Raw genomic sequence first — 27,906 nt, 5'->3', positions numbered from 1 at the left:
AGTTTTACTACTAACTAGATCTATTTGCACGAAGACACTGGGTGAATAATTCTTTTATTAATTTCAGGAATGAATATATTCATTTGATACATCTATTGATGGTACTTCTTCAAGTGCTCAATGTTCCATGGCCGAGGGAGCCTCTGACCGTCTATGGTTTCCAAGTGATAACTGTCTTGCCTAGAGTAGTGGATGACTCGGTAAGGTCCTTCCCAATTGGGGCCAAGCTTTCCTTGAGTAGGATCTCTAGTTGCTGTGGTAACCTTGCGCCGGACAAGGTCGCCTATGTCAAGTCATCTGAGTTTCACCCTCCTATTGTAGTATTCGGCCATCTTCTACTGGTACCTCGTCATTTTGCTGGAAGCTTTGTCTCTTATTTCGTCCAGACAATCCAAGTTGAGTCGTAGTTGATCGTCATTGCCTTCTTCGTTGAATACCTCTCACCTAATGCTGGTTATTCCTACTTCGACCGAGATCACTGCTTCAGTGCCATAGGTGAGCCTGAAGGGAGGTTTCTCCCGTCGAGGTTCTTGCTGTAGTTCTGTAAGCCCACAGGACATTGGGCAATTCTTTTGGCCAGGCACCTTTCACATCGTCCAGCTTGACTTTGATAATTTTGAGTAGTGTCTGATTAGTTACTTCCGTCTGTCCATTCGCCTGAGGATGCTCGGGGGATGAAAATTGGTTCCTGATGCCTAGGCTTGAATAGAAGTCCCTAAAGCCTTGGCTATTGAATTGCCGCCCGTTATCTGATAAGATCGTCAATGGAATCCCAAACCTGCAAATTATATTTTTCCACACAAAGTTCCGAATTTTTGCTTCAGTGATTATTGCTAGAGCCTCTGCTTCGACCCATTTTGTGAAGTTGTCAATAGCAACTAGTAGAAATTTTACTTGACCTTTACCTTGGGGTAGTGGACCGACAATATCGATTCCTTATTGCGCAAATGGCCATGGGGAGGCTATCATTGTCAGTCTCTTTGTTGGAAGTTGCTGGACATTCCTGTATCATTGGCACTTGTCACACCTCTTGACGAGCTCCACTGCGTCCACCTACATAGTGGGCCAAAAATAACCTGTTCGAATGACCTTGTTCACCAGGGACCTATGGCCGGCATGGTCACTATAAATCCCTTCGTGGATTTCTTCCAATATGTACTTAGCTTCTCTTTCATCGACACACTTCAAGTAAGGCATGGAGAAGCCTCTCTTGTATAAGGTGTTATTAAGGATCGTAAATCTGGCCGCCCTCTTCTTGATCTTTTTGGCTTCTTCCGTATTCTAAGGGAGGTGCCCGTCCTAGAGGAAAGATATTATTGGTGTCATCCAGCTGTTTGCGCTCTAGATTGTAAATGTTGGAACTTCTTTAATGCTGAGGTATTTCTGGACTTCCATTGCCAAGCCCATGCTTATCTCCCCTTCTTCTAACGATGTTAGCTTCAAGACTTCGTCTGCCTCCATATTCTGGCTTCTTGGGATCTGTACGCATTCCACCTTATTGAACTCCTAAGTCAGATATTTCGTCAGCCTAAGGTATTTCTGCATTCTCTCTTCCTTTGCTTCGTACTCTCCCTTGATTTGCTCGATCACTAACTTTGAATCATTTTGGACTAACAGGTTCTTAGCTCCAAGTGCCTTTCCAAGCCTCAATCCCGTCAGTATCCCTTCGTATTCAGCTTCGTTGTTGGTAGCCGAAAATTTCAGCTAAACTCCATATTTGAGCATCTCACCGTCAGGGGTGGTTATGATGACCCCTACTCCCCTCATCTTTTGGGCTAACGAACCATCAGTTTATATCGTCCATTGTTCGGCTTGACTGTCCTCGTCCGGAAAGGTGAACTCCGCGATGAAGTTTGCCAAAGCTTGTGCCTTGATTGCTGTTCTGGGATGGTACTCAATGTCGAATTGACTGAGTTTAATTGCCCACTGGATCATTCTTCCGGCTGCCTCAGGTTTGTTCATGGATTTTTTGATAGGTTGGTCTGTCATCACCAGGATGGGATTCGCCTGAAAATATTGCCTTAGCTTGTGTGAGGCTACAATTAACGTAAATGAAATCTTTTCAATCCTTAGATACCTAGACTCAGCCCCTTGGAAAGCTTGGCTGACGTAGTTAATTGGGAGTTGTTTCTTGCCTTCTTCTTTAATCAGGGCTGCACTAACTGCTGTAGCTGATACTGCCAAGTACAAATATAGGTCTTCCCCTTCCTTGGACGGACTTAAGAGGGGTGGATTACTCAGGTAACGTTTGAGTTCTTGGAATGTTGCTTCACATTCGTCGGTCTAGGCGAAAGCCTGCTTCAAGGTCTTGAAAAAGGGTAGGCACTTGTCCGTAGCTCTAGAGACGAACTTGTTTAAAGTTGCAATCCTTCCTGTGAGCTTCTAGACTTCCTTGACGGTCCTGGGCGATGCCATGGTGATTATGGCTTGCACTTTCTCCGGGTTTGCTTCTATTCCTCTCTGGGACACCGTGAATTCCAAGAATTTCCCTGAAACTACACCAAAAACACACTTACTAGGATTCAACCTCATCTGGTATTTTTTAAGGGTGGCAAACATCTCCTTCAGGCCGTCCAAATGCACGAGCTCTTCCTTACTCTTGACGAGCATATCATCCACGTATACTTCTATATTCCTGCCAATCTGTTGGCTGAACATTTTGTTCACTAGTCTCTGATACGTAGCTCCGGTATTCTTTAATCCAAAAGGTATTACCTTGTAACAATAGAGTCCTTGACTCGTGATGAAAGCAGTCTTCTCTTGATCTTCTTCAGCTATCCTTATCTGCTTATATCCCGAGAAAGCGTCCATGAACGTTAGTAACTTGTGTCTGGCTATAGAATCCACAAGCTGATCTATTCTCGGTAGAGGGAAACTGTCCTTCGAGCATGCCTTGTTCAGGTCCATGAAGTCCACGCACATCCTCTATTTCCTATTTGCTTTCTTCACTAGGATAACGTTTGCGAGCCATTCAGGATAATACACTTCCCGGGTGAAGCCTGCCGTCAACAGCTTGGTAACTTCATCTGTAACTGCTTGGTCTCGTTTTAGGGTGAAGACTCTTCGTCTTTGCTGGATGAGTTTTCTTTCCGAGTTCACATTCAACTTATGCTGGATGACTTCTGGAGCTATGTCCGGCATGTCCTCGTGGCTCCATGCAAAGACATCTAGGTTTTCTTTGAGGAACTGGATGAGCCTTGTTCTCATCTCAGGGCTTAGCATCGTCCCTGTCTTTGTCATCGTGTTTGCTTCTCCTTCGGCCAGTTCCACTGTTTCCAGGGCTTCCATTTTATCTTCTTCCTTCTCTTCAATCATCCATGTGTAGTTCTCCTTTGCAGCCAAGACAGCCTGATAACACTCTCTGGCTAAGACTTGATCTCCTTTTACTTCGCTGACACCGTTATCTGTTGGGAATTTTACCTTTCAAACAATAGGTGGACATGGCTGCTTTCCATTTGTTTAGCGTGGGCCTCCTAATGATTACATTGTAAGATGAAGGATAATCTACCACTAAGAAGTCTAATTGACGGGTCAACTGTATCGGGTAGGTCCCCATTGTTACTGTCAACGTCACTATGCCCCTGGGATATACCCTGTCTTCGCTGAAGCTGACGAGGGGAGAGTCAAATGAGTGCAGTCTCCTTGGATCTAACTTCAGCTGCTAGAAAGCAGGGAGGTAGATAATGTCTACGGAGCTGCCGTTGTCCACGAGGATCCTTTTGGTGTTGAATCCCTCTATAGTCAGCATTATAACCAAAGGATCATTGTGAGGCTGCTTCATTCCCCTGACGTCCGCTTCATTGAAGGATATATCCTGGTCCGTTCGTTTCTGCTTAAACAGAGGTATCATGTGGACGCTATTCACCTGTCTTTGGCATGCTTTCTTGAGGGATTTAAATGACCCTCCTGTGAATAGCCCTCCTGTAATCGTCTTTATCTCCCTGATCACATCCTGTGGAGGTTGGAACGGACGATCGTCACTCCTGGAAGAGGACTCATGCTGGCCCTTATTGCCATCTCTGAACTTATTATATTCCCCATTTTTCACATATTTCTGTAATTTTCCTTTCCGTATCAACTCCTCTATTTGCTCCTTTAGGTCCCTACAATCTTCCGTGTTATGGCCGTGATCCTTGTGGAATCGACAGTACTTGTTCTTATCATGGACGTTAGGGGATGAGTGTAATGGTCTTGGCCATTTGAGATAGTGCTTGTCCTTAATCTGCGTTAAAATTTTGTCGACAGGCATAATTAGAGGAGTAAATCTTACCGTCCGAGGACCTTTATCTTCTTTTCCTCTGTTCCCGTCATTGTTCTGACGATCTGGGCGCTCCTTCTTTTGACCCCTATGCTCGTCATCCTTCTTTCCCTTGTTTCCTGGCTTCTCTACATCCTTTATGGCTGCTAAACCATCTTCAGCATTCATGTACTTCTATGCTTTCAGGAGCATCTCTGCCATCATCTTTGGAGGATTCTTCGCAAGTGAAGCCACGAGATCTCTGGATCTCAGTCCCACTTTGAAGGTCGCCAGCTGTGCCTTATCATCAGCTTCGTCCACCTCCAGGGTCTCCCGAGTAAAGCGTTTCACGTACGACCTCAGGGTTTCCTTCTCTCCCTCCTTAATGGTGAGTAAGTGGTCCACTGGCCTCTTTGGACGTTTCCCCCCTATGAAGTGACGCAAGAAGGCATTGTTCAACTGCTCGAAGTTGTCAATGGACGATGTTAGCAACTTTGTGAACCATTCCCTTGCAGCTTCTTTGAAAGTGGTGTGGAAGGAACGATACAGTATCTCGTCGGGGGGCTGTTGAAGGCCCAGAGTCGTTTTGAAGGTATTAAGGTGATCCTGAGGGTCTCTGAGCCCGTCGAACGGCTCAAGTTGAGGCAGACGAAATTTTGACGGCATTGGACATTTTAGGACTACTGTAGTAAAAGGCGAATCTGTGGCCCTTACCATTCTATCCACGCTCCGATCCCTTTTCTCCTTGATGGCATTCCTCAACTCGTCCATCTCTTTCCTCATCTCTCGAAGAAGATCCAAATTCTATTCTTCCGGTGTAGTAGGTCTTTGATGAATACTCCTTCTATAGCTATCTCCTTCACCCTCCAGGTTGTCCCTGGACCGATTCTCCTTTTGTTGAACTTTTTGAAGCCGTAGCTTCATTTCCTGATTTTGTTTGGTGAGTTCTTCGACGGCGGCCGCGAAATCTTGGACTTGCTGAGCTAAGGCTGCGGAATCTTGATTGGGCTCCATCTGAATATAGAAGTTGATGGAAACAGCGTTTTCGAATATGAATATGAAAATGTCGTTCCCACAGACAACGCCAAACTGATGAAATGTGACTTCGTCAGTCGAATTGGATGTGTTCAGATGGAACCAAACGCACGCCTGAGTATCTATGTAAGTAAGGAGGCTGCCCCTGTGAGAGTGGTCATCGGTGTGGTGCCTGCCACAACGCCTCCGATACTTAAGTTAGAATAGGAAAACACTCTGTGAAATGAAACAGACTAGCAAGATAATAATGAGTGTTTCTTAAAGTGTGTATGTCCCTTCTGTTGGTAATGTGAGGGCTTTATATATGTGGCTTTGGCTGCTAGCTGTTGTGGTCTTTAATGCCTTTCTTGGTAATGCCTCCTGCCTAATAATGGGGCTTTTAATAGGCTCCCAACAGTCTGCATGACTGGTTTTGTAACTGCCTAAGTCATTAATTGACTATATTGAATGATTACCATATCCTCGTCAGTGGTGATTGGTTTCTTCGTCTGTCAAGATGATTTCGTCATGATTGTTGGCTTCGTCTAGGAGACGTAATCTCGTCATTCCCATCAGGCAACATTATTGGATCGTCTGTTTTCTTGGTTAAGATTGACGAAGTTTAGGCATTCCTTGTATCGAGGTTCGGAATGGCATAGCTTGGGCGGCACTTTCTTGGGTCAGGGTTCGGAGTGGCGAAGCTTGGCTAGCTAGTACTTCCTTCCTTTGAAGTGTTCTTTGGATATTCTTTGTGTTCTTTGAAGAATTTGGTAGAATAATAACACATCTTTCACAGTTTGTATATGGATAATGGGTCGAACGCTTGCTTTGAGTCAAGTTATGCTATGGAGTCATAAATTTGAGACCTTTGAGAAGTTAGAGTGTTGTGATTGAAAAAATGGATTGGTAAAGGATTTTTGGGTCTTGCAAATGAGGAGGCCTTCTCCATTTATAGAGGAGGGAAAGCCTTAGGTTGATATGTTGGAATGAGTTTAGGACTCTACAAGGCTCGAATTTTGGAAATAATGAGTTAGACAAATCACGAGTGGGAACTGAAAATCGAAAAAAGGAAAGAAAGAAAATGATCGAAAATCAAGGGTTCTAGAGTAAAGTGCCAAAATGGCACTTGGACCAAGAGTCCAAATTTGTGCTTGTTTCGATCTTTTTTTTTTTTTTTTTTTTTTGGGCATTTTTGAGTAGTTTTTAGAGTTACATTTGACTTTGGGAACGATTTTTTAGCCTTTATAAGAGTATGACCATGTTAGGGAATATTTATTAATTTCAAACAGTAATTAATTGCATCTAATTACAAATAATTCAACTAGTTGTTTAAAATCACTAAACTTACTCAAAAATTGGACTCTTAGAATTACTTGGATGCATTCATCACTAGTTTTCTACCATTATTTTTTACGCTAGTTTGTAACTTCATGCATATACATAGATATACTTAAAAATAATACATTAAGATACATAGTATAATTCTTATATATATATATATATATATATATAATTTAAGGGTCATTCTACCATACCCTCCTATTTTTTGGGGGTATGGTACCCACCTAAATCTAAACCATTAATTGAATAAAAATTTGATCCGGACCGTTCATTTTATTTGGAGTAATTTAGAGTGAATACTGGTTACTGGTCAAACAAGTTATATATATATATATAAAAGTAAAAAAACAAAAAGAACCCAGTATTCACTGTGTTAGCTTATATCATGCTTCCGATTCGATTTATCTAAAGAACCCAAAATTCGGCTTCTTCTATATTAGCTTCTTCTCTTACTAATCAACCACAAGAACCCAAGGCTGCTAAACAAAACCCAAAGAAGAAACAGTATCGGCCGTTCTCTACCTAGCGACGATATTTGAAATAGGTTTGTCTTTGTCTTTCTCTTTCTCTCAGACAAAGTTGATTTTACTACTAATATACAGATTATTAAAGTTTCTTTGACTATCAACGCATGATTTGTCTTTAGTTTTATTCATTGTTAGTAATCCCTAATGCTATTAATTGATTTGGGTTTTTATTTTTATTATTTTGATAGGAGATTTGGGTGTTGTTTGTTAACTTTGTTTCGAAAGTTGATTTGGAATTTCCCCCTTAGAGACCTAATCAAGGTTGATATACAAAAAGATAGTATTGGGTAAGGCAAATGCCTACACATTGAGTCTTTTTAGATCTGATAAAGCCATTAATGCTAGTGTGTTGAGTTAGGATGTATCAAAGATTTACTATTAGTATGGGTGAGATTGAAATATGAGAGATTGCCATTATTTTGTTATTATTGTGGGTGCATTGGTTGTGGGGATAAGGATTGTAATTGCGTTGAGTTTATCAGCTTGCATGTGTGTGTGTGTGAGAGAGAGAAACAAAATTTCAATACCCATGATTGCTTTACCATAATTCTCCCCCACTAGGACCACCACCACCAAATAAATAATATAAAAAAGCATAATAATAATAATAAAAAATAAAATTTGCTGTAATGGGAGGGTCTGTCAACTATGCTTGTGACAAAATGTAATAGAATGGCAACTCAGTTGGTAGATTGGGTTGGTAGATTGGGTTGGTAGAGTAAATGAGTTTCATGTCTGGCTAGGGGAAGGCTTTGACTTCTTCAAACATTTGTACAACAAGAACTAGTAGTCTTGTTCCTTAATACAAATATTGCTATTTTAATTAAATTAAAATAAAAGGGTTAAGAGATTTTTATAGCATTATGTCCCATAAGTCCTCTCTCAGCTAAGTTCTTTTCATCCATGGCATTCTTTAACATGGTACTGTAGCTTGAATTTTCAAAATATTGTCAGTTGGTACTGTAGCTACTCAAAAATAGCTAAATTGAAATTTAGTGACTGATAGAAGTCAGTTCTTTACATGGAAGGAAGAAAAAGAGATAGAAAGTCATGCCCCTGTCAGACATCCAATTTATCTATTTTTTTCCTTTCTCTAGTCTTTTTACAAATCCTTTGCATGTGGATAAATAGCTGAAAAAATTACAGTGGACTTAAGTGGTGCTATAGATGAGAAGTTCGAATTTTAGTTGGTGGATTGGGAACTTGCTTGTTGTCCTTCTAAGTTAAAGTGTTTAGAATAAGGAAGCTAAGTAAATATAACCAAGCTTCGCTGGCAAATGATCGTAGTATTTGGGGAGGAAAGATCTTTGGAGGCATATTATTGGGATGAAAATGGGGTTTCCCAGGTGAGCGAATGACAGATATAGTGGGGAGCACTCACAGTTGTAGATGTATGCTTCTGTTAATTCTTGGAGTACACAAAAGATAGTGATCCATTCTAGGAATCTCATGTTTGGTCAAGTTTGCCAAGATTGAGAATCAGAGTTAGTTGATTTACTGATGAGCCTATTATATTTCAATATCCTGATGGATGAGTGGGCTGACAGATAGTTAGTGAAGCGTAACATAATGTTATATATATGAGTGGGATGATATATATATATTTGGAATTATAGATCTTTTTGCTGCACTGTTCTCCTCTTCCAACCTTTTGATTGTCTTCTCTATGTTAGCAATGATGTTATCTTTTCTTTTTATCTTGTTCATTTCTTTCAAATACTGATTTTTCTATGGCACTTCCAAGTGCTAGTCATTGCAATGTTTTGTAACAACTACAAATTAGATATTCTATATATATTTTTTTTTTCGTCACAATTTTTTTTCGATCTACAGTTTTTAGTTTGTTTGTTGGTTTTGTTGCTAGGGTTTACTCCCATGGCAGCTGAATATGACTTAGGAAGCCTAAGTTGATAGTTGCTTTGCTAATTTATGGAGTTTGTCAAACAATTCTGTATATTACTTTCAGTTCAGTCCTTCACATTTTTTTTATTCTGTAATTTTTTTTCCTTAGCTAAGTTGTTAAAGTTGAGTTGGAGCTAAAGCTCATTGGCATCTATGTTATTTGCAACTTAAACTTCCTGGATTCATATATTTTTCTAAACCTTATATATATATATAAATATATATATATATATATTTTTTTTTTTTTCCTTTTCAAATTCAGTTTAGCTTTACCTATTGAGGGGGAGGGGCAACCAGGTTTTTTGTCTATCTTTTGTTGGGGAGATAGTTGGGAGGAGGAAGAAAGAGTGAAATATTTTCTGGTAGAGAATATAAAAATTCCATAGAATTCTTACTTGCAATGAGGATTTTGATTTTTTATAATCAGAAAAAATGAAATGAAAGTGTTCATACTTCTGTTGTATACCTTTTTGAAATTATTTTTGCTCTATGGTTGGCATATTGTTAGTATCCTCTCTTATTAGATATATCATATATGAAAACTACGACATTACATGAGTCCAGCACCTTTCGGTCTCAATTATAGAAACTCATTCAATGACCCTTTCGAAAGTGTTAGTAGATGATCATTAGCTGCCTTTTTCTTTTGACCTTGCCCTGAGATTCTTTAGACCAAGATATAACCATCCTTTCTAAGACTGCTGTATTCTGAAGCAAGTACTCACTACAAGTACTTCTTCTTCTTCTTCAGTTCCAAGAAAATCACCAATTTTGATACTTTTGCAGGCTCTCCCTCCCCATTGGTTCCTCAAATGATCCTTCAACTGCATAGCTGATACCAGATGAATAACCAAGTACTCGATGTGCAAGAAAAATTAGCCATGGTTGCTTTTGCCTATCAACTGATGCAAGCAATGCTCAATGAACTTGTATTGCTTGGTTCCTTCCCTCCAGTCATGTTTAGTGTCAGCTATAAAGTTTATTCTTAATATCTTTGTTCACATGTCAAAGATATTTTACTCACCATAAATAAAAAACAATTGTCAAATGAGTAAAGCATCAAATTACAGGGAATAAAGAAACAAAATGCAGAAGTACACATGTAGAAAAGATGCAAGGGATCTAGAAGTCATAGAATCCTTGAATACGTGAAAAGCAGATGGATCCCCAGGCCAAATAAATTTCCAACTTCTTGAAAGTCAAATTTACTGAGTAATTGAGAATAAAGAAGTATACTGTTTTGATGTGCTCAAGAATCTCCTAACTTTTTTTTTTCACCATCACTAACAATTTTTTTCCTTAGAAAAAGAAAAAGAAAAAAAAAAAAAGCAGGAAAAAAGGTAAGGATTTATCATCACATGTTGTACATGATTGATGAGGTCCATTAAGTTTTAACTTATTACTCTCATTTTGAAATTTAATTGAATTCACATCAATCATTTTCATGAAAAATAATGTAGTGCAGGGGTGGACTCAAAATAGAATAAAAATTTATGACCAGTTACTAAAATCCAAGAATGTACTCCGAGATGATACTCATAACAAGCCCATGTATAAATTAAAATTCTTTATCTTCACTCCCATCCGACCCAAAATAAATAAATAAACAATAGATCAACACTATTTTTTACAAATGAACAAACTTACTTATTTATAATTTAGGAAAAAAATTGACTATTGTCTAAATTTGCCTTACATAATGAACAGGAATCAATAAAAACATCAACCAACACTGCAACATAGATAATCATAGAAGTTTCATGATTTAAGTATATTCAATCATCATAGTTTTCTCATCTGCTAGTGACCAAAAGGAATAATAGAAGAATTAAAACCTGCTGGGTTGTGTTCCTAGCAAACCTGCAAAACCAAAAGGGAACCAAAAATTTGAAATATATATAATAAAAAATAAAAACCATATGGAAAAAGGAATGAAAAAAAGGGATGTACCGAAATTTAGAGGCGATAAACGGCAGATATCGCAAACAAAGAGAGATGCAGAGAGAGATAGAGGAAACTGTATCTTTTATCATCGACATTGAAGGGAAGAAGATATGCTGCTACCAAACTGAGAAAACTGCGGAATAGAAAAAACTTTAGAGCTCCGTGGCTTGTGGGATTCTTAGAGCTCCGTGGGTTTGTGGGATTCTTTGCTTACAAAAATTTTGAAATACAACCTACATTTTTTTTCACGGGAATTTCAATATAAAATTTTATTCTTTCTTTCAAATGTGAGAAAAAAAATAAAGGAACCATCAAATGTGACAAAAGTACAGTCATATGTGATGTTGATACTACATAATGTGAAGATGGTACCATCAAATGTGAGAAAAAATAAGGAAACCACCAAATGTGACAAAATTACAATCACATGTGATGTTAGTACTACACAATGTGAGGATGGTACTATCATATGTGAGAAAAAAAAACAAAGGAACCACCAAATGTGACAAAAGTATAGTCACATGTGATGTTAGTACTACACAATGTGATGATGGTACCATCAAATGTGAGAAAAAATAAGGGAACCACTGAATGTGACAAAAGTACAATCATATGTGATGTTAGTACTACACAATATAAGGATGGTACCATCAAATGTGAGAAAAAAAATAAAGGAACCACCGAATGTAATAAAAGTACAGTCATATGTGATATTGGTATTGCACAATGTGAGGATGATACCATCAAATGTGAGAAAAAAATAAGGGAACCATCAAATGTGACAAAATTACAATCACATGTGATATTAGTACTACACAATGTAAGGATGGTATTATCAAATGTGATGTTTTGGTAACCTGATATAGCAGGTTGCCTACTAGTGGGTACCATACTCCCCCCAAAAAAAAGAGAGTACTATAGAATTACCCTTTCTATAGTATTGATATAAAGTCATTCTTATATTTTGTTAACTCTTTAAAAAATCTTGTAAGAATATTATTAGGTAGAAAATGTAAATTGTTCATATTTTTATTTATTTTTATTAATTCTCAATTTTCGATATTGTAAAGCACTTTTTTTTTTTTTTTTTTTAATGATTCATTAATTCTAGACTCTTTGGTTTTTGTATTCAATAACTCACTTAGATGAATATTTATGATGTGGTCCCACATTTGACTCCAAAATTAAGAAATTAAACTCTCTAAAGATAAATAATTTAAGACACATGGTGCAAAATTGTACTTCAATTGTAGAATCTAGTTTGATATTCTCTAAGCTTTACTTATTAAAATATATATATATATATATATATATAAATGAATCATAATTAATTATAGTTCATTCTTTTAAGAACCAATCATAATTTAATCGTAATCACATGTGATCGGCTTAAATTGTGAGGATACACATTAACCATTGAATATTGATTCAACTAGAATTTTTGATCAAGTGGTTCAATTTAAGCATATGATGTGTCGCTTTGATTGTTTGAATTTCTAGATCTCTCTTCGATCAAGTATGTGGAAATCAAATGGTCAAAATTATGATTTTGTCTTTATTTTATGAAATAACTGTTTTGCTCATGATGTGAGGTTAAGTAGAGGTTGCAAAATTTGGTGTCTAAAATATAATGTTATTCATAATACAAAACTTGCATATTATTCAAGTAGTACTCATATTTAAATTGGTGCATACATGAAGTTGACACTCAATGTCTTGTTTTTGGAACCAAAAGACTCTCTCTCTCAATGCATGTTAGCAACCGAGCCTATATTGATTTGCGTTAGCATTTGGGTTGTGGTGTTGTTTGGGTTGGATTTTGGATTTTTTTTTTTTTTTTTTTTTTTTTTTTTTTTGTGGAGGGGGGCCAAACTTTTGAAAGCAAGGGGGCCAAACTCTAATTTTTCTTGGGCTCAATATAGGTATATTATATATACTAATTTTTATTTTGGGGGTAATGTCAAGGGGGCCCGGGCCCCCTACCAGGTTCATCCCTACTCCTATATGAGACTCATGGTAGGTCTTCTACACTCCTTGTGAGAGGAAGGAAGACATCCTCTAGGAGTGAATAAATTCTCAACAAGAACATGAAACATGAAACATGAAAAGGTCAAAGAAAAAATAATAATGAAATGAACCTTGTTGATCATGAGATCTATTATTAATCTTTGTCAAATTTTGGCACAGAATATTCTAACATCAAAAAATATCTCAAGCAACAAACTAACCTAGAAGGGGCATACCATATATTGATATGGTAGAAAATAGAAACATAATAAAAGGTTGAGGATTTCAAAACTTCCTAGACTCTAGCTATGAAGTGATGCATAATTGCATATCATGCCCCATTGACTCGAATATTGCATAATGATCATGGTATGGCTAGATAAGTTGCTTTGATACTCAGTATGGACACACCAAATGAGCAAATATAATGTTCTTTCTTTCTTTCTTTATTTTTTGTTTCTTCTTCTTCCTTTTAATTTTTTTTTTCAATGGAAAAAACCTGAAAACTAGCACTTTCTCGCTTTGTATCCAATTCACATTTAATATATATATATATATATATATATATGTAAGGACTAGGATACAGGCCCAGACCCAACTAGTATAGTAATTCCAGCTCTTCATGCAAAGTATATTAAATTTGTAAGAGAGTGGGCTTATGAGTCAATCGCAATGCTAAGGTGGTTACAAGTTATAAAAAAAAGTATTGACAAGACTAACGTAAACGAAAGAAGCAAAGATTCAATATAAACTCTTCCTCGGGCAGGTTTGAGGAGGGATTTCTTATTAACAGTCGAGGCTGATATTTTTACAATTAGATATAGTTTTCTCTCTCTCTCTCTCTCTAGTAAAATGTTCATCCATTTTTTAGAGGGATTCCTTTCCTTATATAGTCCTTTTCATTGCATTTTAGCCCTCCATCTATACGTCTTAGGGGGGGCCATTTGGATGCTTGTCCCATCAGGACCCTTCTAGAGGTCGTAGAGAGAGTGCTGTGAGTTGTGTAACTACTATTCAGGTGTTTTTTCTTCATAAATGCAGCCAGTTCAATTGGTGTAGAGCATTAAATGTGGAGGTGGTAGTCACCTTCCCAGATATTTCCCCTTCCATTTCTTACACGACTATATTGTCTTCCTTAAAACTTTACTTTTCGGTGTAGGGAGCCATATATAGTACTCTCGAGGTGTTTTTGCTCCTCAGGGTCCTCAGTCGACGGGCTAGTTAGCCTTTTCTCCTCAAACTTCTTACTCTCAGTTTCAGTTCGATACTGAATGGTCCTAGCATCTTCCTTCCTAGGTCTTGGCACATGTGTCAAACCTTGGCTTACACGTGTGGGCCTTTGATCGTCCTCGAATAGGGCCCATAGCCTTAGAATGTCCTAAGACCATTTGCTTCCATATATATATATATATATATATATATTGTAAGACAGCATATAACATCCTCATTTCTTTGGTTGTACTATTTATTTGTGGTTTATTTTTTACAAATCAACTAGATTACATTTTCTTTCAATATATTTCATAATAGTAAAATTTGAAAAAAATTAAACATCAATATTTATATCATCAATTAAAAATTCTATTTTAAAATTTTTGTAATATAAAATTATACATAAAAAATAAGTTAAGCTTTTAACGATATAGAGTTGGAGGCAAAAAAAAAAAAAAAAAATCTCAAAGTAAAACTGCGGATGGAAATGCTCATACCATGGTTTCCCAAAAATTATTGTTTTTCAATGTTCAATCAGCTGTATGGCTTTTGACATCATTGATCCAAACGAAGAGCACTTTCATGTATATTCCGTGTGCGTCTGGCAAAAATTATTTTTGCCAACTTATTTTACTATTTAACTTATTTTTGCTACTATTCATGAGTCTCACTGCACTTTTTGTTACTATTCATGGGTCCCACTGCACTTTTTGATACTATTCATGGGTCCTACTATACTATTTCAGCTAACTTTTATCTTTATCTACAGTACTTTCAACAAAAAGTTTTTAATTTTAGTAAAATAAGCGAATCCCAAACGGACCCTCCATCAAATAAATTACAAAATTATTTGGGTGTAATTTAGTAACATGTCTATAGTATGAATATCCATTTGCGTGGGGTTTACACTTTACAAAAATACAAATAATGTTCCCCAATCAAGCCATTGAATAATTAACCATGAACAAAACACAAGCTTACAATGAGTGATAATAAAAGTGGTGGGTTGACAAAGAAGTTGTTGAAATTTGATGGGTTGACAAAGAAGTTGTTGAAATTTCTTTGTCACATTAATCGCTCTATTTCCTTAAAAAAAAAAAAAAAAATTGCTCTAACAATACAAAAAATACTAGCGTCATACAAAAATCCACAATTTGTCCATGTGACGAGTTGTGAGTAGTGGAGTTGTGGACTCATTAATATAATTTACTTCATCACTTACAACTTGTCATGTAGGTAAGTTGTGGCAAGGTTGTGGGTTTTATTGTGGTCCTAGCATTTTTTTTCCATACTGACTTCACTTACTACTTAATGAAGCAGAGGCGTAGCCTGGATTTTTAACTTGGAGGGGCCAAGCTATAGTATTTAAACAATAATCATAATTCATAAATATATTGAATAGAAAGTTATCAACTCTAATATGTCCATAAATTGTCTAGTTCACTATAGACATGCATAATATCCAAAAAAGAATATTTTGCATGAAATTTATGTATGACAATAATCTTTCATAGAATAAAATTAATCTATTATCATCAAATTATGAATTCTAAATGTTGCTACAGGCATCTTAAATTCATCAACCGTCATCAAATCATTAAAGAAGAACATTTTGCATTAAAAAAAACATTTGTTGTTACAAGTGTCTGAAATTTTAAATTACTAATATCTTTTTTTTTTCTTAAGGAATGCATCAATTTTTTTTTGGCTTTACTCATATTTATTTTAGCTTTAATATGAGTCAAGAATTATCCTAAAAATAAACTTAATTTTTTTCTCAATTATACAGATGTTACAATAAATTCCACTATTATTTTAAGCAACGTCCACTTCATCGTTCATATTATTTATTTTAAAAATATTTTAATGAAATGTCCCGCAACACAAACCCACATCCTCACACACTTCCAATTTCACTCTACTATAGCAGCAATGAGATGGAAAAAAAAAAGGACAGATTTGTTTCTACTAGTTGTGAGGGCATTCAGTTTTGTGTGAGGACATTCAGTTTTGTGTGGCTATGTTGAGATTGAAGAGGAAAATGCAAAAGTTTTGTTTTTAAATGGGTTGACATCTATTCTATTGGTAGAGAGTAGGTCATCCGTCATTATCCATTAAATTAATTACAAGTCTTTGGACTATTAGAGAGCTCAACTATTCTTTGATTTGAGGAGAAGTTTTACCTGTTAGACAAAGTTTAAGTCTCCCTAATAAATAGGGGGCCGGTTATAGTTTTTTTGAGGGGCCTATATCTTTTTGCTCTATATATATATATATATATATATATATATATACACACTATGGAGAAAATTTAAAATTGAGGGGCGGGAGCATGGCCCCCAAGGAGCAATGTGTCATCACCCCTAATGAAGCCCATCCATAATCAATTAATATGTTTGTCTTCTACCTTTTTTTTTTCTTCAAAGGGCCATATGAAGTTGCGGATGGAAAAGCTCAAACCATGGTTTCCCAAAAATTATTGTTTTTTAATGTTCAGGACAGATACTGTTCCACAATCAAGTCATTGACTAATTAACCATGAACAGAATCCAAGCTTGCAATGAGTGATAATAAAAGTGGTGGGTTGGCAAAGAAGTAGTTGAAATTTCTTTGTCACATTAATCGCTCTGTTTCCTCAAACAAAATAAAATAATAATAATAATAATAATAATAATAATAATAATAATAATTTGCTCTAACAAAGATGAAAACGGATACACCCATACAAAAAATATTAGCATTATATAAAACTTACAACTTGTTTATGTGATGAGTTGTGAGTGGTAGAGTTGTGGACCCACTAATATAATTTACTCCATAAACTCACAACTTTCCATGGGTTATAGCAAGGTTATGGGTTTTATTGTGGTCCTAGCATTATTTCCCATACTCGCTTCACTCACTACTTAGTGAAGCCCATCCATAATCAATTAGTATGTTTGTCTTCTACCTTCTTCTTCAAAGGGCCATGTATCTCTATTGGTAGCTCCAAAGTTGCAGACATGGCAAAAATAGTTGTTCTTATTGTTTGCCTAGTTCTTGTGGCTATGGACGTTGTAGCTGGTATTCTCAGTATGGAAGCTCAATTTGCCAAAAACAAGGTACACGATTTCTTTTTATAAGTCAACGTATAATAGTACAGTTAAGAGTTATAATACAAATTAAGTACAATACAATTGTGGCTATTGATTCATAACTTTGTAGTATTACTATTATATGTTATAACTATTTCTGTCTACTTTAAGATAGAATTCAGTTTTAGTATATAGATTCATGCTAGCTATGCTGTATTTTATTTTCTTTATCCTCCCCCTCTTTCAATTACACCAGTTTGAGCTTTGTTTCCATGAAGGTGATTACACTTAAGAGGCTACGAACATTTGAGTGTAAGGAATCTAGACGTAAAGCATTTAAGCTTGGATTAGCTTCAGCTGTACTTCTAGCTCTAGCACACGTTACATCTAACTTGCTTAGCGGGTGCATTTGCACTAGTTCCATGGAAGAGCTGGAAAGATCATCGACTAACCGGAAAATATGGTTTGCATGTCTTATTTCCTCATGGTACGTGTTTTTCATCATTACTTGCTTATAGTAGTTGTAAGGGTGGCGTTTTGGTTCTTGAGCCCAAAGGGTAGAAGGATTCAAGTCCAAAGAACTCAACACAATAAATTTGTAGAAAATAGGCTTAAAAGCTAGGTTTCAATAGATCATGCAACACACACAGTGGGTTAAGATATTAAGAAAGCAAAGAAAGACAAATTCTAAGCAAGGAAATCCTTCCTTGGTGAAGTCTGAAGAAAATGATTCTTGAATATAGTTCTTTTAGACTTGGATACAATTTCAGTTCTTGTTGTTACAGTGTTTTCTCTATAGATTTTCTGATCACCTCTCCCTGAAGGGTTTCTTACATTATATAGCTCCCTTTAGATGATCTTGACTCTCCATTTGTTGATCATCCAGGCCGCTACTTAAGTGCTTGTCCCATCAAACACATTCCTAAGCCCCTTGTGAGTTGGGGCAGCTAAGGCAGCATTATTCAGGGATCTTCTCCACATTAATGCAGTCAGGAGGTTTGGTGGGATGCATTAAATGTGGTGGCAGCCACTATTCCTTCAATCATATCAGAGCTAATCCCTTATTTGAGACTCTTTCTTTATAGTATGACATTCTCTGGTAACGTGCCACTAACATGACCATACTGTCCAAGCGTGTAACCTCCATGGCATGATAATGGCCCTCAGCCATGGGTACGACACGTAGCACAAATACCTTATTTAAATTCCTACACCCCACAATAGCCCCTCAAAACTTCGGGGCTTTTTTTTTTTTTTTTTTTTTTTTTTTTTTTTTTTTTTTTTTCAAGGAGAAAAGTGGGGTTTTGACTTTGGATAATTAATTTCACATGTTTCTTTGACTTCCACACGTGAAAGTGTCACTTTGCATGTCCCGCAACCGTTCTGGCGCTTTGGAATCCACAACATCTCATTAAATGCTCCAAGCGGCGCTTTGTTCCCCATGTCCTATGGTGAGATGGAGCTCCTACGATTGGCATTTCTCCTCAAATTTTGGACAGGATAACTCCCAGCCAATTCCGCCTTTATATAGGGCACCTAGGGGATTCATTCCTCTCACTTTACCAATCTTCGAACTCTCAAAACTTCCTAAATCTCCAAACTCTCAAGACTTCCTAAATCTTCAAACTTTCGAGAAGCTTCTAAAGTGACCCCTATCCTTATTTTTGTAAGTTTCTTCGTTCTTAGGCTATTTTCTCTTCGGCCAATCTTCTCGGCCTTCTACTTTTTACTTCTTCTTCACAAATATCCACTCGCTTCTTTTTAGTCTTCTTTAATGGGTAGATTCACCCACCTAGTAGATTCCCTGCTGCTATGGAGGGGTTTAGGGCCTTGTACCACATTCCCCGGGGTGTTTCCTTGCGATACTACTCTCCAAGTGATTGGCTCACTCATGGGAATGAAGGGGAGGTCGTCATTCCCATAATCGCATTCATAAAAGGTGGAATGACATTTCCCATGGATAGTATGACTAGAGACTATTTAATCACCTATAGGCTATGCCCCCACCAATGCACGCGTGTAGACACTCTCAATGAGCAAATGAGATTGAACCTTACCTCACACGACGTTGTTTGGATGTACGAGTGCCATCTATTGGCAAACTCGGGCTACTACCTTAAGCCTAGGTCTTCAGTGGTTAGACTCATCTCATGTCTTCCCAAGTCCAATAAGGGCATGAAGGATGACTACCTGATCGCCTTTGGTGAATAGCACGGCGGTCTTCACTGCCCAACCCGGAAGGAAGAGGCAGGTGGGGTACCCTAGGTTTAGGTCTTTCAACATGGGCACTAGTTCCTTAGTTTTGCTGCTCTTTCCTTTCCTTTAGTATTTCGTTTCTTTCTGATGGAAGGCTTCATTGTTCTGATCGTGGTTTTGCTTCTCGGCTATTTTTGCAGATAAAAGATACGTGGCCCCTAACATTAACTTCGTCAACATTGCAAACCTCAACAGAGTACTAAGGTCCGAGGTGTTCGTGAGTAAGGACAAACAGTTAAGAGTTGTCCATCTCATCCTCGACTTCCAGCCCTTATTCAACAAGTTCTAGGACATGGGCCATGTAATCAGGGCAGGCGATCCTCGGCTAGCTCGGATAGATGTCTTCGTGCCTAGATTTTTAGCCTGAGAAGATATTGTGCTAGTTGAGTTGCCCTTCTGTCACTCTTCTCGCGAAGCTATAGTCTTGAGAAAAGAGACAACTTCCTCGTGGCTGTCACTCGAGGCGGAGATAGGCCATTTTAGTCTCGAGGAAGAAGGAAGGGAGCAAGAAGAGCCTGTGATTTAGGTCTCAGATTTGGAGGGCGAGCCTGATAGGTCCTCCATCGTTCGTACCCCCAAGTTCATAGTTGCTCGGGTGGATGATAGTCCTGAGGAGGAAGAAGAAATGGCTTTGAACAGAAAGAAAGGCTTACGTGAGCTCCTCTCGGACAGAGCTAAGGGGTAGGCGCCCAAGGACACTTCAAGATCACAACCTCCTCTTGCTCCTCCCCCCCCCCCTCCTTTCTCCTCCTACAGTTAACTCATTTGCCATTGCTAATCTGAAGAAGAAAAGGAAGGAGAAGGAGGTGGCCGATGAGGGGGAATTGGTCCCTCAAAAGGAGCCCAAGCAGCAGAAGACAGCCAAGGGCCAGGGTAGGGCCTCTTCAGTCAAAAGTAAGATGGCCGAGCACGTTGTTAACGTGCGCAATCTAACTTGGAACCCCTGGCTGGAGTTGGATGGTGCGGCGATACCCTGGAACTCCTCTATCAGGGAGTTCCAGAGATGTCACGCCCATCACGTGGCCAATGCTCTGAAGTGTCCTTTCCTGCTGCCCAATGATATGGGCGCCTTGAAGAATATGAGGCAATAGGATCTCTTTATGTCCCTGAAGAAAGACTTGGCCTTGGTGAGCTTTTCGACTTGGCCCCACTGATTTCGTGCCAGTCTTTTGTTTACTTATCTCACAGTCTTTTGTTTACTTATTTCACCATCGAGGAATGGGTGAAAGACACCTGAAATGAGGCGAGGCTCGCGGATGACCTCCTCGCGAAGGCAAGCAAGTCCCTTGCCATCGTCAAGAACAGGAACAAGGAGTTGGCTTTGAAGCTAGCTATAGCGGATAGGGACTGGAGGAGTGCGGAAGCTAGCCTTAGGAACGCTGAGGCATAAAGAGAGGAGCGGCACCAAAGGCTCCATTACACAAAGATAGAGTTGGCCACGGCCAAGCAACAGGTGTTAGAGTTGAAGATAGAGCTGTCTAAGGCTAAAGAGGCTGCCCAAGCAATTGCAGACACTACAAGGCAAAAGTTTTATGACCTCATAGTGCAAGAGACCGAGGCCCAGCTAACTGAAGAGTTGGCTGGGGTTTGTAGGGAATACTGCCTCAAGGTTTGGAGTAAGGCCCTGAACGTGGTTGGAGCTTTTGTGGACACCCATAATTTAACAAAATCTTAATGGTAATGAATGGTTGCTAATTCAAATAAATTGCTCCCATGTAAACAGTGAGAAAAATGACTATGACCTTGATTAAGATATATCCTAACCCTTAAAGTTAGCAGTTACTCATGCAATTAACAGTCCAACTATTACCTTTCATGTAGTTAGCAGCATAGTTGGACAACTTTACTTTGTCCGTGGCACTTGGCATCTAGTAACTGAACCTAAAAAACAAACTTTGTGTACCTTAGGTAAATAGCTCAAAGGATGAAGTGTACTTCTGGATTTTCTTCTTGACCTCAAATGATAGTGAAGTCCATGTCTATCCAGGGTACATGATACAAGAAGGCCACCATACTTTGAATTTCACCTAGCACCCCATTCCACAGTAGGCTTGTATAATTATAAATGTTAATTTACTCAAAGCATGTGTTCCGAGGGACCCAACATTACCAAGGTTCTATTTAACACTTAGAGAAAAAATGGGAAATATTAATTTACCCAAGGCATGTGATCTGAGGAGTCAGTCATAACTAAGGTTCTGTTTGATACTTAGAGAAATAATGGGAATTATTAATTTACTCAAGGCATGTGGTTCGAGGAGCTAGTCATAATCAAGGTTCTGTTTGATACTTAGAGAAATAATGGGAAGTATTAATTTACTTAAGACGTGTGGTCCAAGAAGCTAGTCATAACCAAGGTTCTGTTTAATACTTAAAGAAATAACGGGAAATATTAATTTACGCAAGGCATGTGGTTCGAGGAGCCAGTCATAACCAATGTTCTGTTTAACATCCACACAAGTAATCAGGAATATTAATTTACCCAAGGTATGTGGTCTAAGGAACTAGACATGACCAACGTTCTGTTTAATATTCATACAGGTAATTAACGCAACACATAATCTCATAAATGAAAACGTGGTAGAGCTGCCTTTCATTAATAATAGTACCTTCATAGGTTATTTACATTCCAAGGTCGTGGTACAACTTTTTCATTTAGATCTTCTAGGAAGTATACACCTATGCCTGCTACCGAGGTGATATGGTATGGCCCTTCCCAGTAAGGGTCCTAACTTCCCCATGTTGGGTTTTTTGCAGTACCCACAACCTTTCTCAATACCAAGTCCCCAGGGGCCAATGGTCTTAACTTTACACTTGAATTATACCCCTGTTTGAGTTTCTGCTGATAATATGCTAATTGAACCATGACATTTTCTCTCTACTCCTCGACTAGATTTATGCTCTTTTCTAGTAGGTGGTCGTTGCTGTCTAAAGCAAATATGCTAGTCCTTAGTGTTGGGAATCCGATCTCTAGAGGAATCACAGCCTTGGCCCCGTAAGTCATTAAAAAGGGTGCCTCCCCCATCGACCTATGAGAGATAGTCCAATATGTCCAGAGGACATATGGAAGCTCATCCACCAATTTGTCCTTTGCATCATCCAACCTATTCTTGAGTCCATTCACTATGACCTCATTGACAACCTCGGCTTGCCCATTCCCCTGGGGTTAAGCTGGAGTGGAATACCTATTCATGATACCCAATTCACAATAGTACCTTCTAAAAGCTTTGCTATCAAACCGAAGTCCATTGTCTAAGATGAGGGTCACCAGCGTGTCACTAACATGGTCTTGCTGTTTAAGCGTGTGACCTCCTTGGCACAATAATGGCCCCCTCGACCATGGGTATGACACATGGCGCAAATACCTTATTTAAATTCTTGTACCCCAGAGTAGTAAAAGTATACAAATTATTGAAGCCCATCTTTAGAAATTAGAGTTCCCTTAATTTATCAATTACATTTACATATTGATATATCTTCATGCTTTGGCTAGCTAGATGTAAATTTAAAACACAATTAACATTTGCTTATTTACTCCAATTTTGTAGAAGAAGTTATCCTCCCTCTCATATGGGATAAAGTATACCCTGTTTTGAGTGTATGCTTTCTCTCCCTATAGTTGGTGGGATTCACCAGTAGTGAGGGAGAGGAAGCATACACCCAAAACAATGTATATTTTCCCTTCATAAATATGGGGTCTGAACTCCTAAGTAAAACCCATGATAGGGCCCACATCACTTATGAGAGGAATGAAGAAAATATGAAACACCAAAATGAAGATGTAAATGAATTAAGTTATTAAAGAAACCCCAGTTAAACTAGCACTTTCTCACCTTTTAACCAATTCGCGAGTGTGGTGGGAGGGTGCATTCGATTTAATGTTATCATGCGATGACAAAATTATTATAACAATGTTGTACTCTTTTTAACTCAAAAAATAGTTAGAAAAGTATACATGTTTATACAAAAAGTTAAACATGAGTGTATTTTTAAAAATATTTAAAATATATATGCTTTTTATAATTAAAAAATGTATTAAATGTTCTCTTTAATACTAATACAAAAAAAGCTCAGTTTGACTAAGTTTTAATACTCTCATCTCATTGGCAATATAATTGCTTAGTTTGTCAATGTTGCTCTATATCATGTATGACGATAAAATTATGATCGATATTTTAAGTTCTATATTTTATATATTAACATTTTCAAATTTTTATTTATATATTAGACATACCTAAGACATATTTTATATATTAGACATACCTACGATATTTTTGAATACATTTATTTGGTCTATATTTTTTAATACATAATATAATTTATTTTTTTGAATCTATATATACATGAGTGTATTAAAAAATGTATACCAAATATATTAGACACAAGTAAAATAAGTATGCTACTCAATTAGAAATTAATAAAAGAAATAATTTAATACGTATATATTTTTTAATTTCAAACATTTCCACATTATATCCTTTGATACGTGTATTCAATTTTTATGCCCAAATTTATAAACATTGGTATAAATAATTCAAAACTACATTAATAATATATTAGTGAGTTGTAGAAACTTTAATAATTTTACCCAAACTAAAATAACTATCTTAATGAGTTACATGATAAAGAAAAAATATTAATTTTATTATGTGTAATACATGTATATATTGAGCCCATGGGCGGTGCTAGCCATAGCCCAGGGGTTCAAATGAACCCTTGACTTGGCAAAAAAGAATATATAATATATAATATATAAAATTTTTATTTTTATTTTTATTTTGTTTTGACCCGCTAAAATAAAATTTTAAACACTCTAACCTTAAAATTTTTTTTAAGCACAACTAAAATAACCTTTAAATATGATCATCTTACCAATATCTTGGCATTTAAAAAAAAAAAAAAAAAAAAAAAAACCCTAACAACAAGCCAATGTAATCTAAAACCTTGAAAATAAAAATTAGTTGCTAAATCTTAAGTGCTTTTAATTTGTTAAGTGGGGACTTTGAGCGTGGGATAGGCCAAGAGTGATTGAGTGAAGACAAAAGCAAATGTTAACACAATAGAAATTTTTTTAATATTTGTTTAGAAACAACTTATCTAACTTTTTGCTAAAAGTATAAAATAAGTAGAAACTCACATGAGACTTGCAAATAGTAGGAAAAAAGATGAAATACTAAGTTGGCTTATAATTAAGATCCAAACACACTTAATACAATTACAAAGAACAATAATTGTTAAAATTGAGTTGAATTGTTAAATAAAAGAATTGTAAAGAGTTAAAACAAACTAATAGATAAAAGAATTCTGAGCAATAATAATTTAAGTTCACTTAGCAACAATAATTAATATGTTTACTGTATTTAGAAACAGTAAATGATTTACAAAATTTCATCTTAACAATAATAATTAGTATGTTCATTTTATAATAAAACTATGGGAAATGTTAACGGATTCCCTTATGACAATTGTTAACAAACCATTTTAAGAGGGTTTGTATGGGAAAAGAAAAAAAAGTCATAAATGTTTTTACAACTTTTTCTATTTCCCATAAAAGTTGTGTCAAAATTTTCCTAAAATAGATTATTAACTATTGCCCTAAGAGCACCCGTTAACATGATCTTAAAATTATATACCAAATGAACTAATAGTATATATTTTATTTTCTTGCTAGTACTATGGATAAATTTGTAATAACGAAACATCGTAGACCACAATATTCATTTCTTATCTAAGATTTATCGCTTTATTGACCCCCCCAAAAGAAAATTCTGGAGCAGCCACTAATTGGGCCAACATTAATTTTACCATGTGTAATACAAGCATATATCAAGCCACTTGGTGCAAAAACAATATCTAGTATGTAAATCTTACTATATTAGAACACAAAACTATGATATATACTCAAAATAATGAAAATAAATATTAAATTTTATTTAAAATTACTTGAAGCTATTTGTAATAGAATTTTAAAATTCTTGATTAAGGATAGACAAAAAACCTTAACAACAACAATTAAGGCTTTTATATTTATCCAAAAAATTGATAAAGCGTAGAGGAAAAGTTGATAAGAACAATTGAGTTGTTATTTATATTTAATAATAAATTGCTAAAATTTGATGTAACCACTTGGTAATTAAATAAGATATCCATTTGGCATAACCAAGACTTCTAAACCTAATTTTATTATATAATACATATGATGTGATTTAAAAATCTTATAAACACTATAGAATTTTAACCTGTGTTGTTCACTTCATGATGATTGTTTTTATCATTAGGTTAATACATCAATTGATTTTTTCTGTAAGTCAAATTTGAACCACCAGATTTCTTATATGCTTTTAAATTCTTTTATCGAATAAATTGTATAATGTGTATAATGTATCCTTAAATCTTTTGATAGTATACATTTACAATTTTTTTAGGAGAATATATTAAATTATGTCGTTGAATAAACAGGATTATAGTGGCCATTGGTCTTCCTACGCTGATTATGGGAATAGTAGAAGATTTCACATCAAGAGGTTCATGCCCACTCTCACACCTTCATTTTCAGTCCATTGGTGGGATATCATGCTTCATACATGGTCTGTTATGCATATCATTATATCTTTCTGCGACTTTCAACTTTGGAATTAATGAAAGCTCTACTACCTCTTCGGGACGTGAAGTACTTCCTTGACTGTCATTTTCTTCTCTCTCTTTTTTTGTATGGGTTTTTCTTTGAGAAATGGCAATTCATATCTCTTTCTCAGGCGATAATGATAAGACATCTATAATGTCTAATAGCTCATGATAAGACAACAGCAAATATTAATTGGAGACTACCATATTTATGCAACAAATCAATCAGTTACGTCTAATCCATTCTAAATGGCTCCTGATTGAATTACCTCATGAAGATAGAAGTGCATGCTAGAATAGAGGGTTTTTTTTTTTTTTTTTTTTTTTTTTTTTTGAATAACATTGAAATCCAAGATGCACATTACAAGGACAGTGGCGGTCTCAATCCATCGCCATCCAAAGAAGCAAAAGCATTATTATGCTTTAAAATGATACAGAATTTTGAGCCAAAATTGAAGTTCCTGTGCACAAAACAAAAATCTCAGCCATGAAAAGAATCTGAATCTAACATATAAACACAACAAAATGGTATAATATTTTCTCAAGTGAGGTGTCAACTTACTATAAAAAATAATAATAACAAAAATAATACAGAGACCCATCAGTCTACCACAAATCATAAATAAGAGTATTATGAAAATGTTTTGAGATTTTATTGTTTCTCTAGACTCTTTTCTTCTTATATTTGATACGATTGAGGAATTAGACCAAGCAAATTCTACACTATTAGAGCTAATGGTTTTGGATCGCAGTCAATACATCATCCTCAAATATCACAAAAGCATACCCAAATCTACTATTGTGTTCTTACCCTCTAGAGAGATGCTTTAGCCTCTACTCAAAGAGCATCAATGAGCACTTCCTTGATTCTATTTTTTTTTTTAAGAGAGTTTCAACCTATGACGTTCACTCCTGATGATAGCTCTTTATCATCAGACCAAGACATCAATCAGTTTTTGGTGTAGGCGGGGATTGAATCCCAGATCTCTTATACAACCATTAGAGACTTTACCAGTTGAGCTAACTGAATTCTTGAAAACAAAGAACATGGGTTATAATTCCAAAGGTCGGTCCAAGGCCCATGCCTAAGGGCTAAGGCCCTACTAAAAAAAAAGCCCAACCCCTACCCAAAAGATGCTCCAAAACTTATGATAATAATATTTTTAAAAAGGTTGTGCAAAATTTTTTTTTTTAATATAAGTGATGCTAAAGATACAAAAATTTTATTACATAATAAGATTTATAAATTAACGTGTTAGCAATTAAAAATAATAATTCAAACATTTATTAATTATAGGTTGTTAAAATTCACTAATTGAGTTTATTATTACATCCGTTTATAAATATTTTGTAATAACTATAGCATTTTCCTTTTTTCATCTCTAAAAAGATATAGTGTAATCACTTACTTTAAAACTAAGCATTGGTTTCCTTGTTTGTATAAAAGTTCTAACAAAAATCGATATATACCATGCATCCTACTACATACGAGGATAGAAAGAGTTTTATTACAATTTTTATTCTTTTCTTCTTCTTCTTCGATAATAAAACAAAAGAGATGCTTATGAGTTTATATATAAACCATAGTTGTCAAAATGTGAATCATATCATAAATCAATTTTTAATTTTTCTGTATCATATATCATATTGTATCGTGTATCATAAGATACACAAATACTTAATAAAATTTATAAAAAATTATAAATATACATATATAAAGGGTATATTCATTATAAATTTTAAATATATTCAACTAATGTCTAATTTA

General features: G+C 36.1%; 2 protein-coding genes across 2 annotated transcripts; one reads left to right on the top strand and one right to left on the bottom strand.

Annotated features, from left to right (window-relative positions):
- Window positions 1-3,661: 3,661 nt before the first annotated feature.
- Window positions 3,662-4,426, bottom strand: LOC115956440. Its single transcript, XM_031074819.1, has one exon. It carries the CDS (start codon window positions 4,424-4,426, stop codon window positions 3,662-3,664), a length of 765 nt encoding a protein of 254 aa, XP_030930679.1.
- Window positions 4,427-17,095: 12,669 nt separating this feature from the next.
- Window positions 17,096-26,341, top strand: LOC115954988. The gene is made up of 3 exons (XM_031073001.1): window positions 17,096-17,285; window positions 17,537-17,745; window positions 25,974-26,341. The coding sequence occupies exons 1-3, from the start codon at window positions 17,187-17,189 to the stop codon at window positions 26,194-26,196; spliced, it is 531 nt and encodes a 176-aa protein (XP_030928861.1). The 5' UTR covers window positions 17,096-17,186; the 3' UTR covers window positions 26,197-26,341.
- The last annotated feature ends 1,565 nt before the right edge of the window (window positions 26,342-27,906 follow it).

This window comes from Quercus lobata, chromosome 8 (genome assembly GCF_001633185.2).
Source record: "Quercus lobata isolate SW786 chromosome 8, ValleyOak3.0 Primary Assembly, whole genome shotgun sequence".
Lineage (NCBI taxonomy): Eukaryota > Viridiplantae > Streptophyta > Magnoliopsida > Fagales > Fagaceae > Quercus > Quercus lobata.
Note: the sequence above shows the minus strand (reverse complement) of the source record. Positions and strands in the feature narration are given on the sequence as shown.

What these genes read in the sequence shown, in the direction of transcription:
- LOC115956440 (XM_031074819.1), bottom strand. Translation starts at nt 4,426, where the DNA reads ATGAATGCTGAAGATGGTTTAGCAGCCATAAAGGATGTAGAGAAGCCA.
- LOC115954988 (XM_031073001.1), top strand. Translation starts at nt 17,187, where the DNA reads ATGGCAAAAATAGTTGTTCTTATTGTTTGCCTAGTTCTTGTGGCTATG. An exon ending in CTCAATTTGCCAAAAACAAG is followed by an intron (nt 17,286 to 17,536) that starts GTACACGATTTC and finishes GTTTCCATGAAG; the next exon opens with GTGATTACACTTAAGAGGCT. An exon ending in GCATGTCTTATTTCCTCATG is followed by an intron (nt 17,746 to 25,973) that starts GTACGTGTTTTT and finishes TTGAATAAACAG; the next exon opens with GATTATAGTGGCCATTGGTC.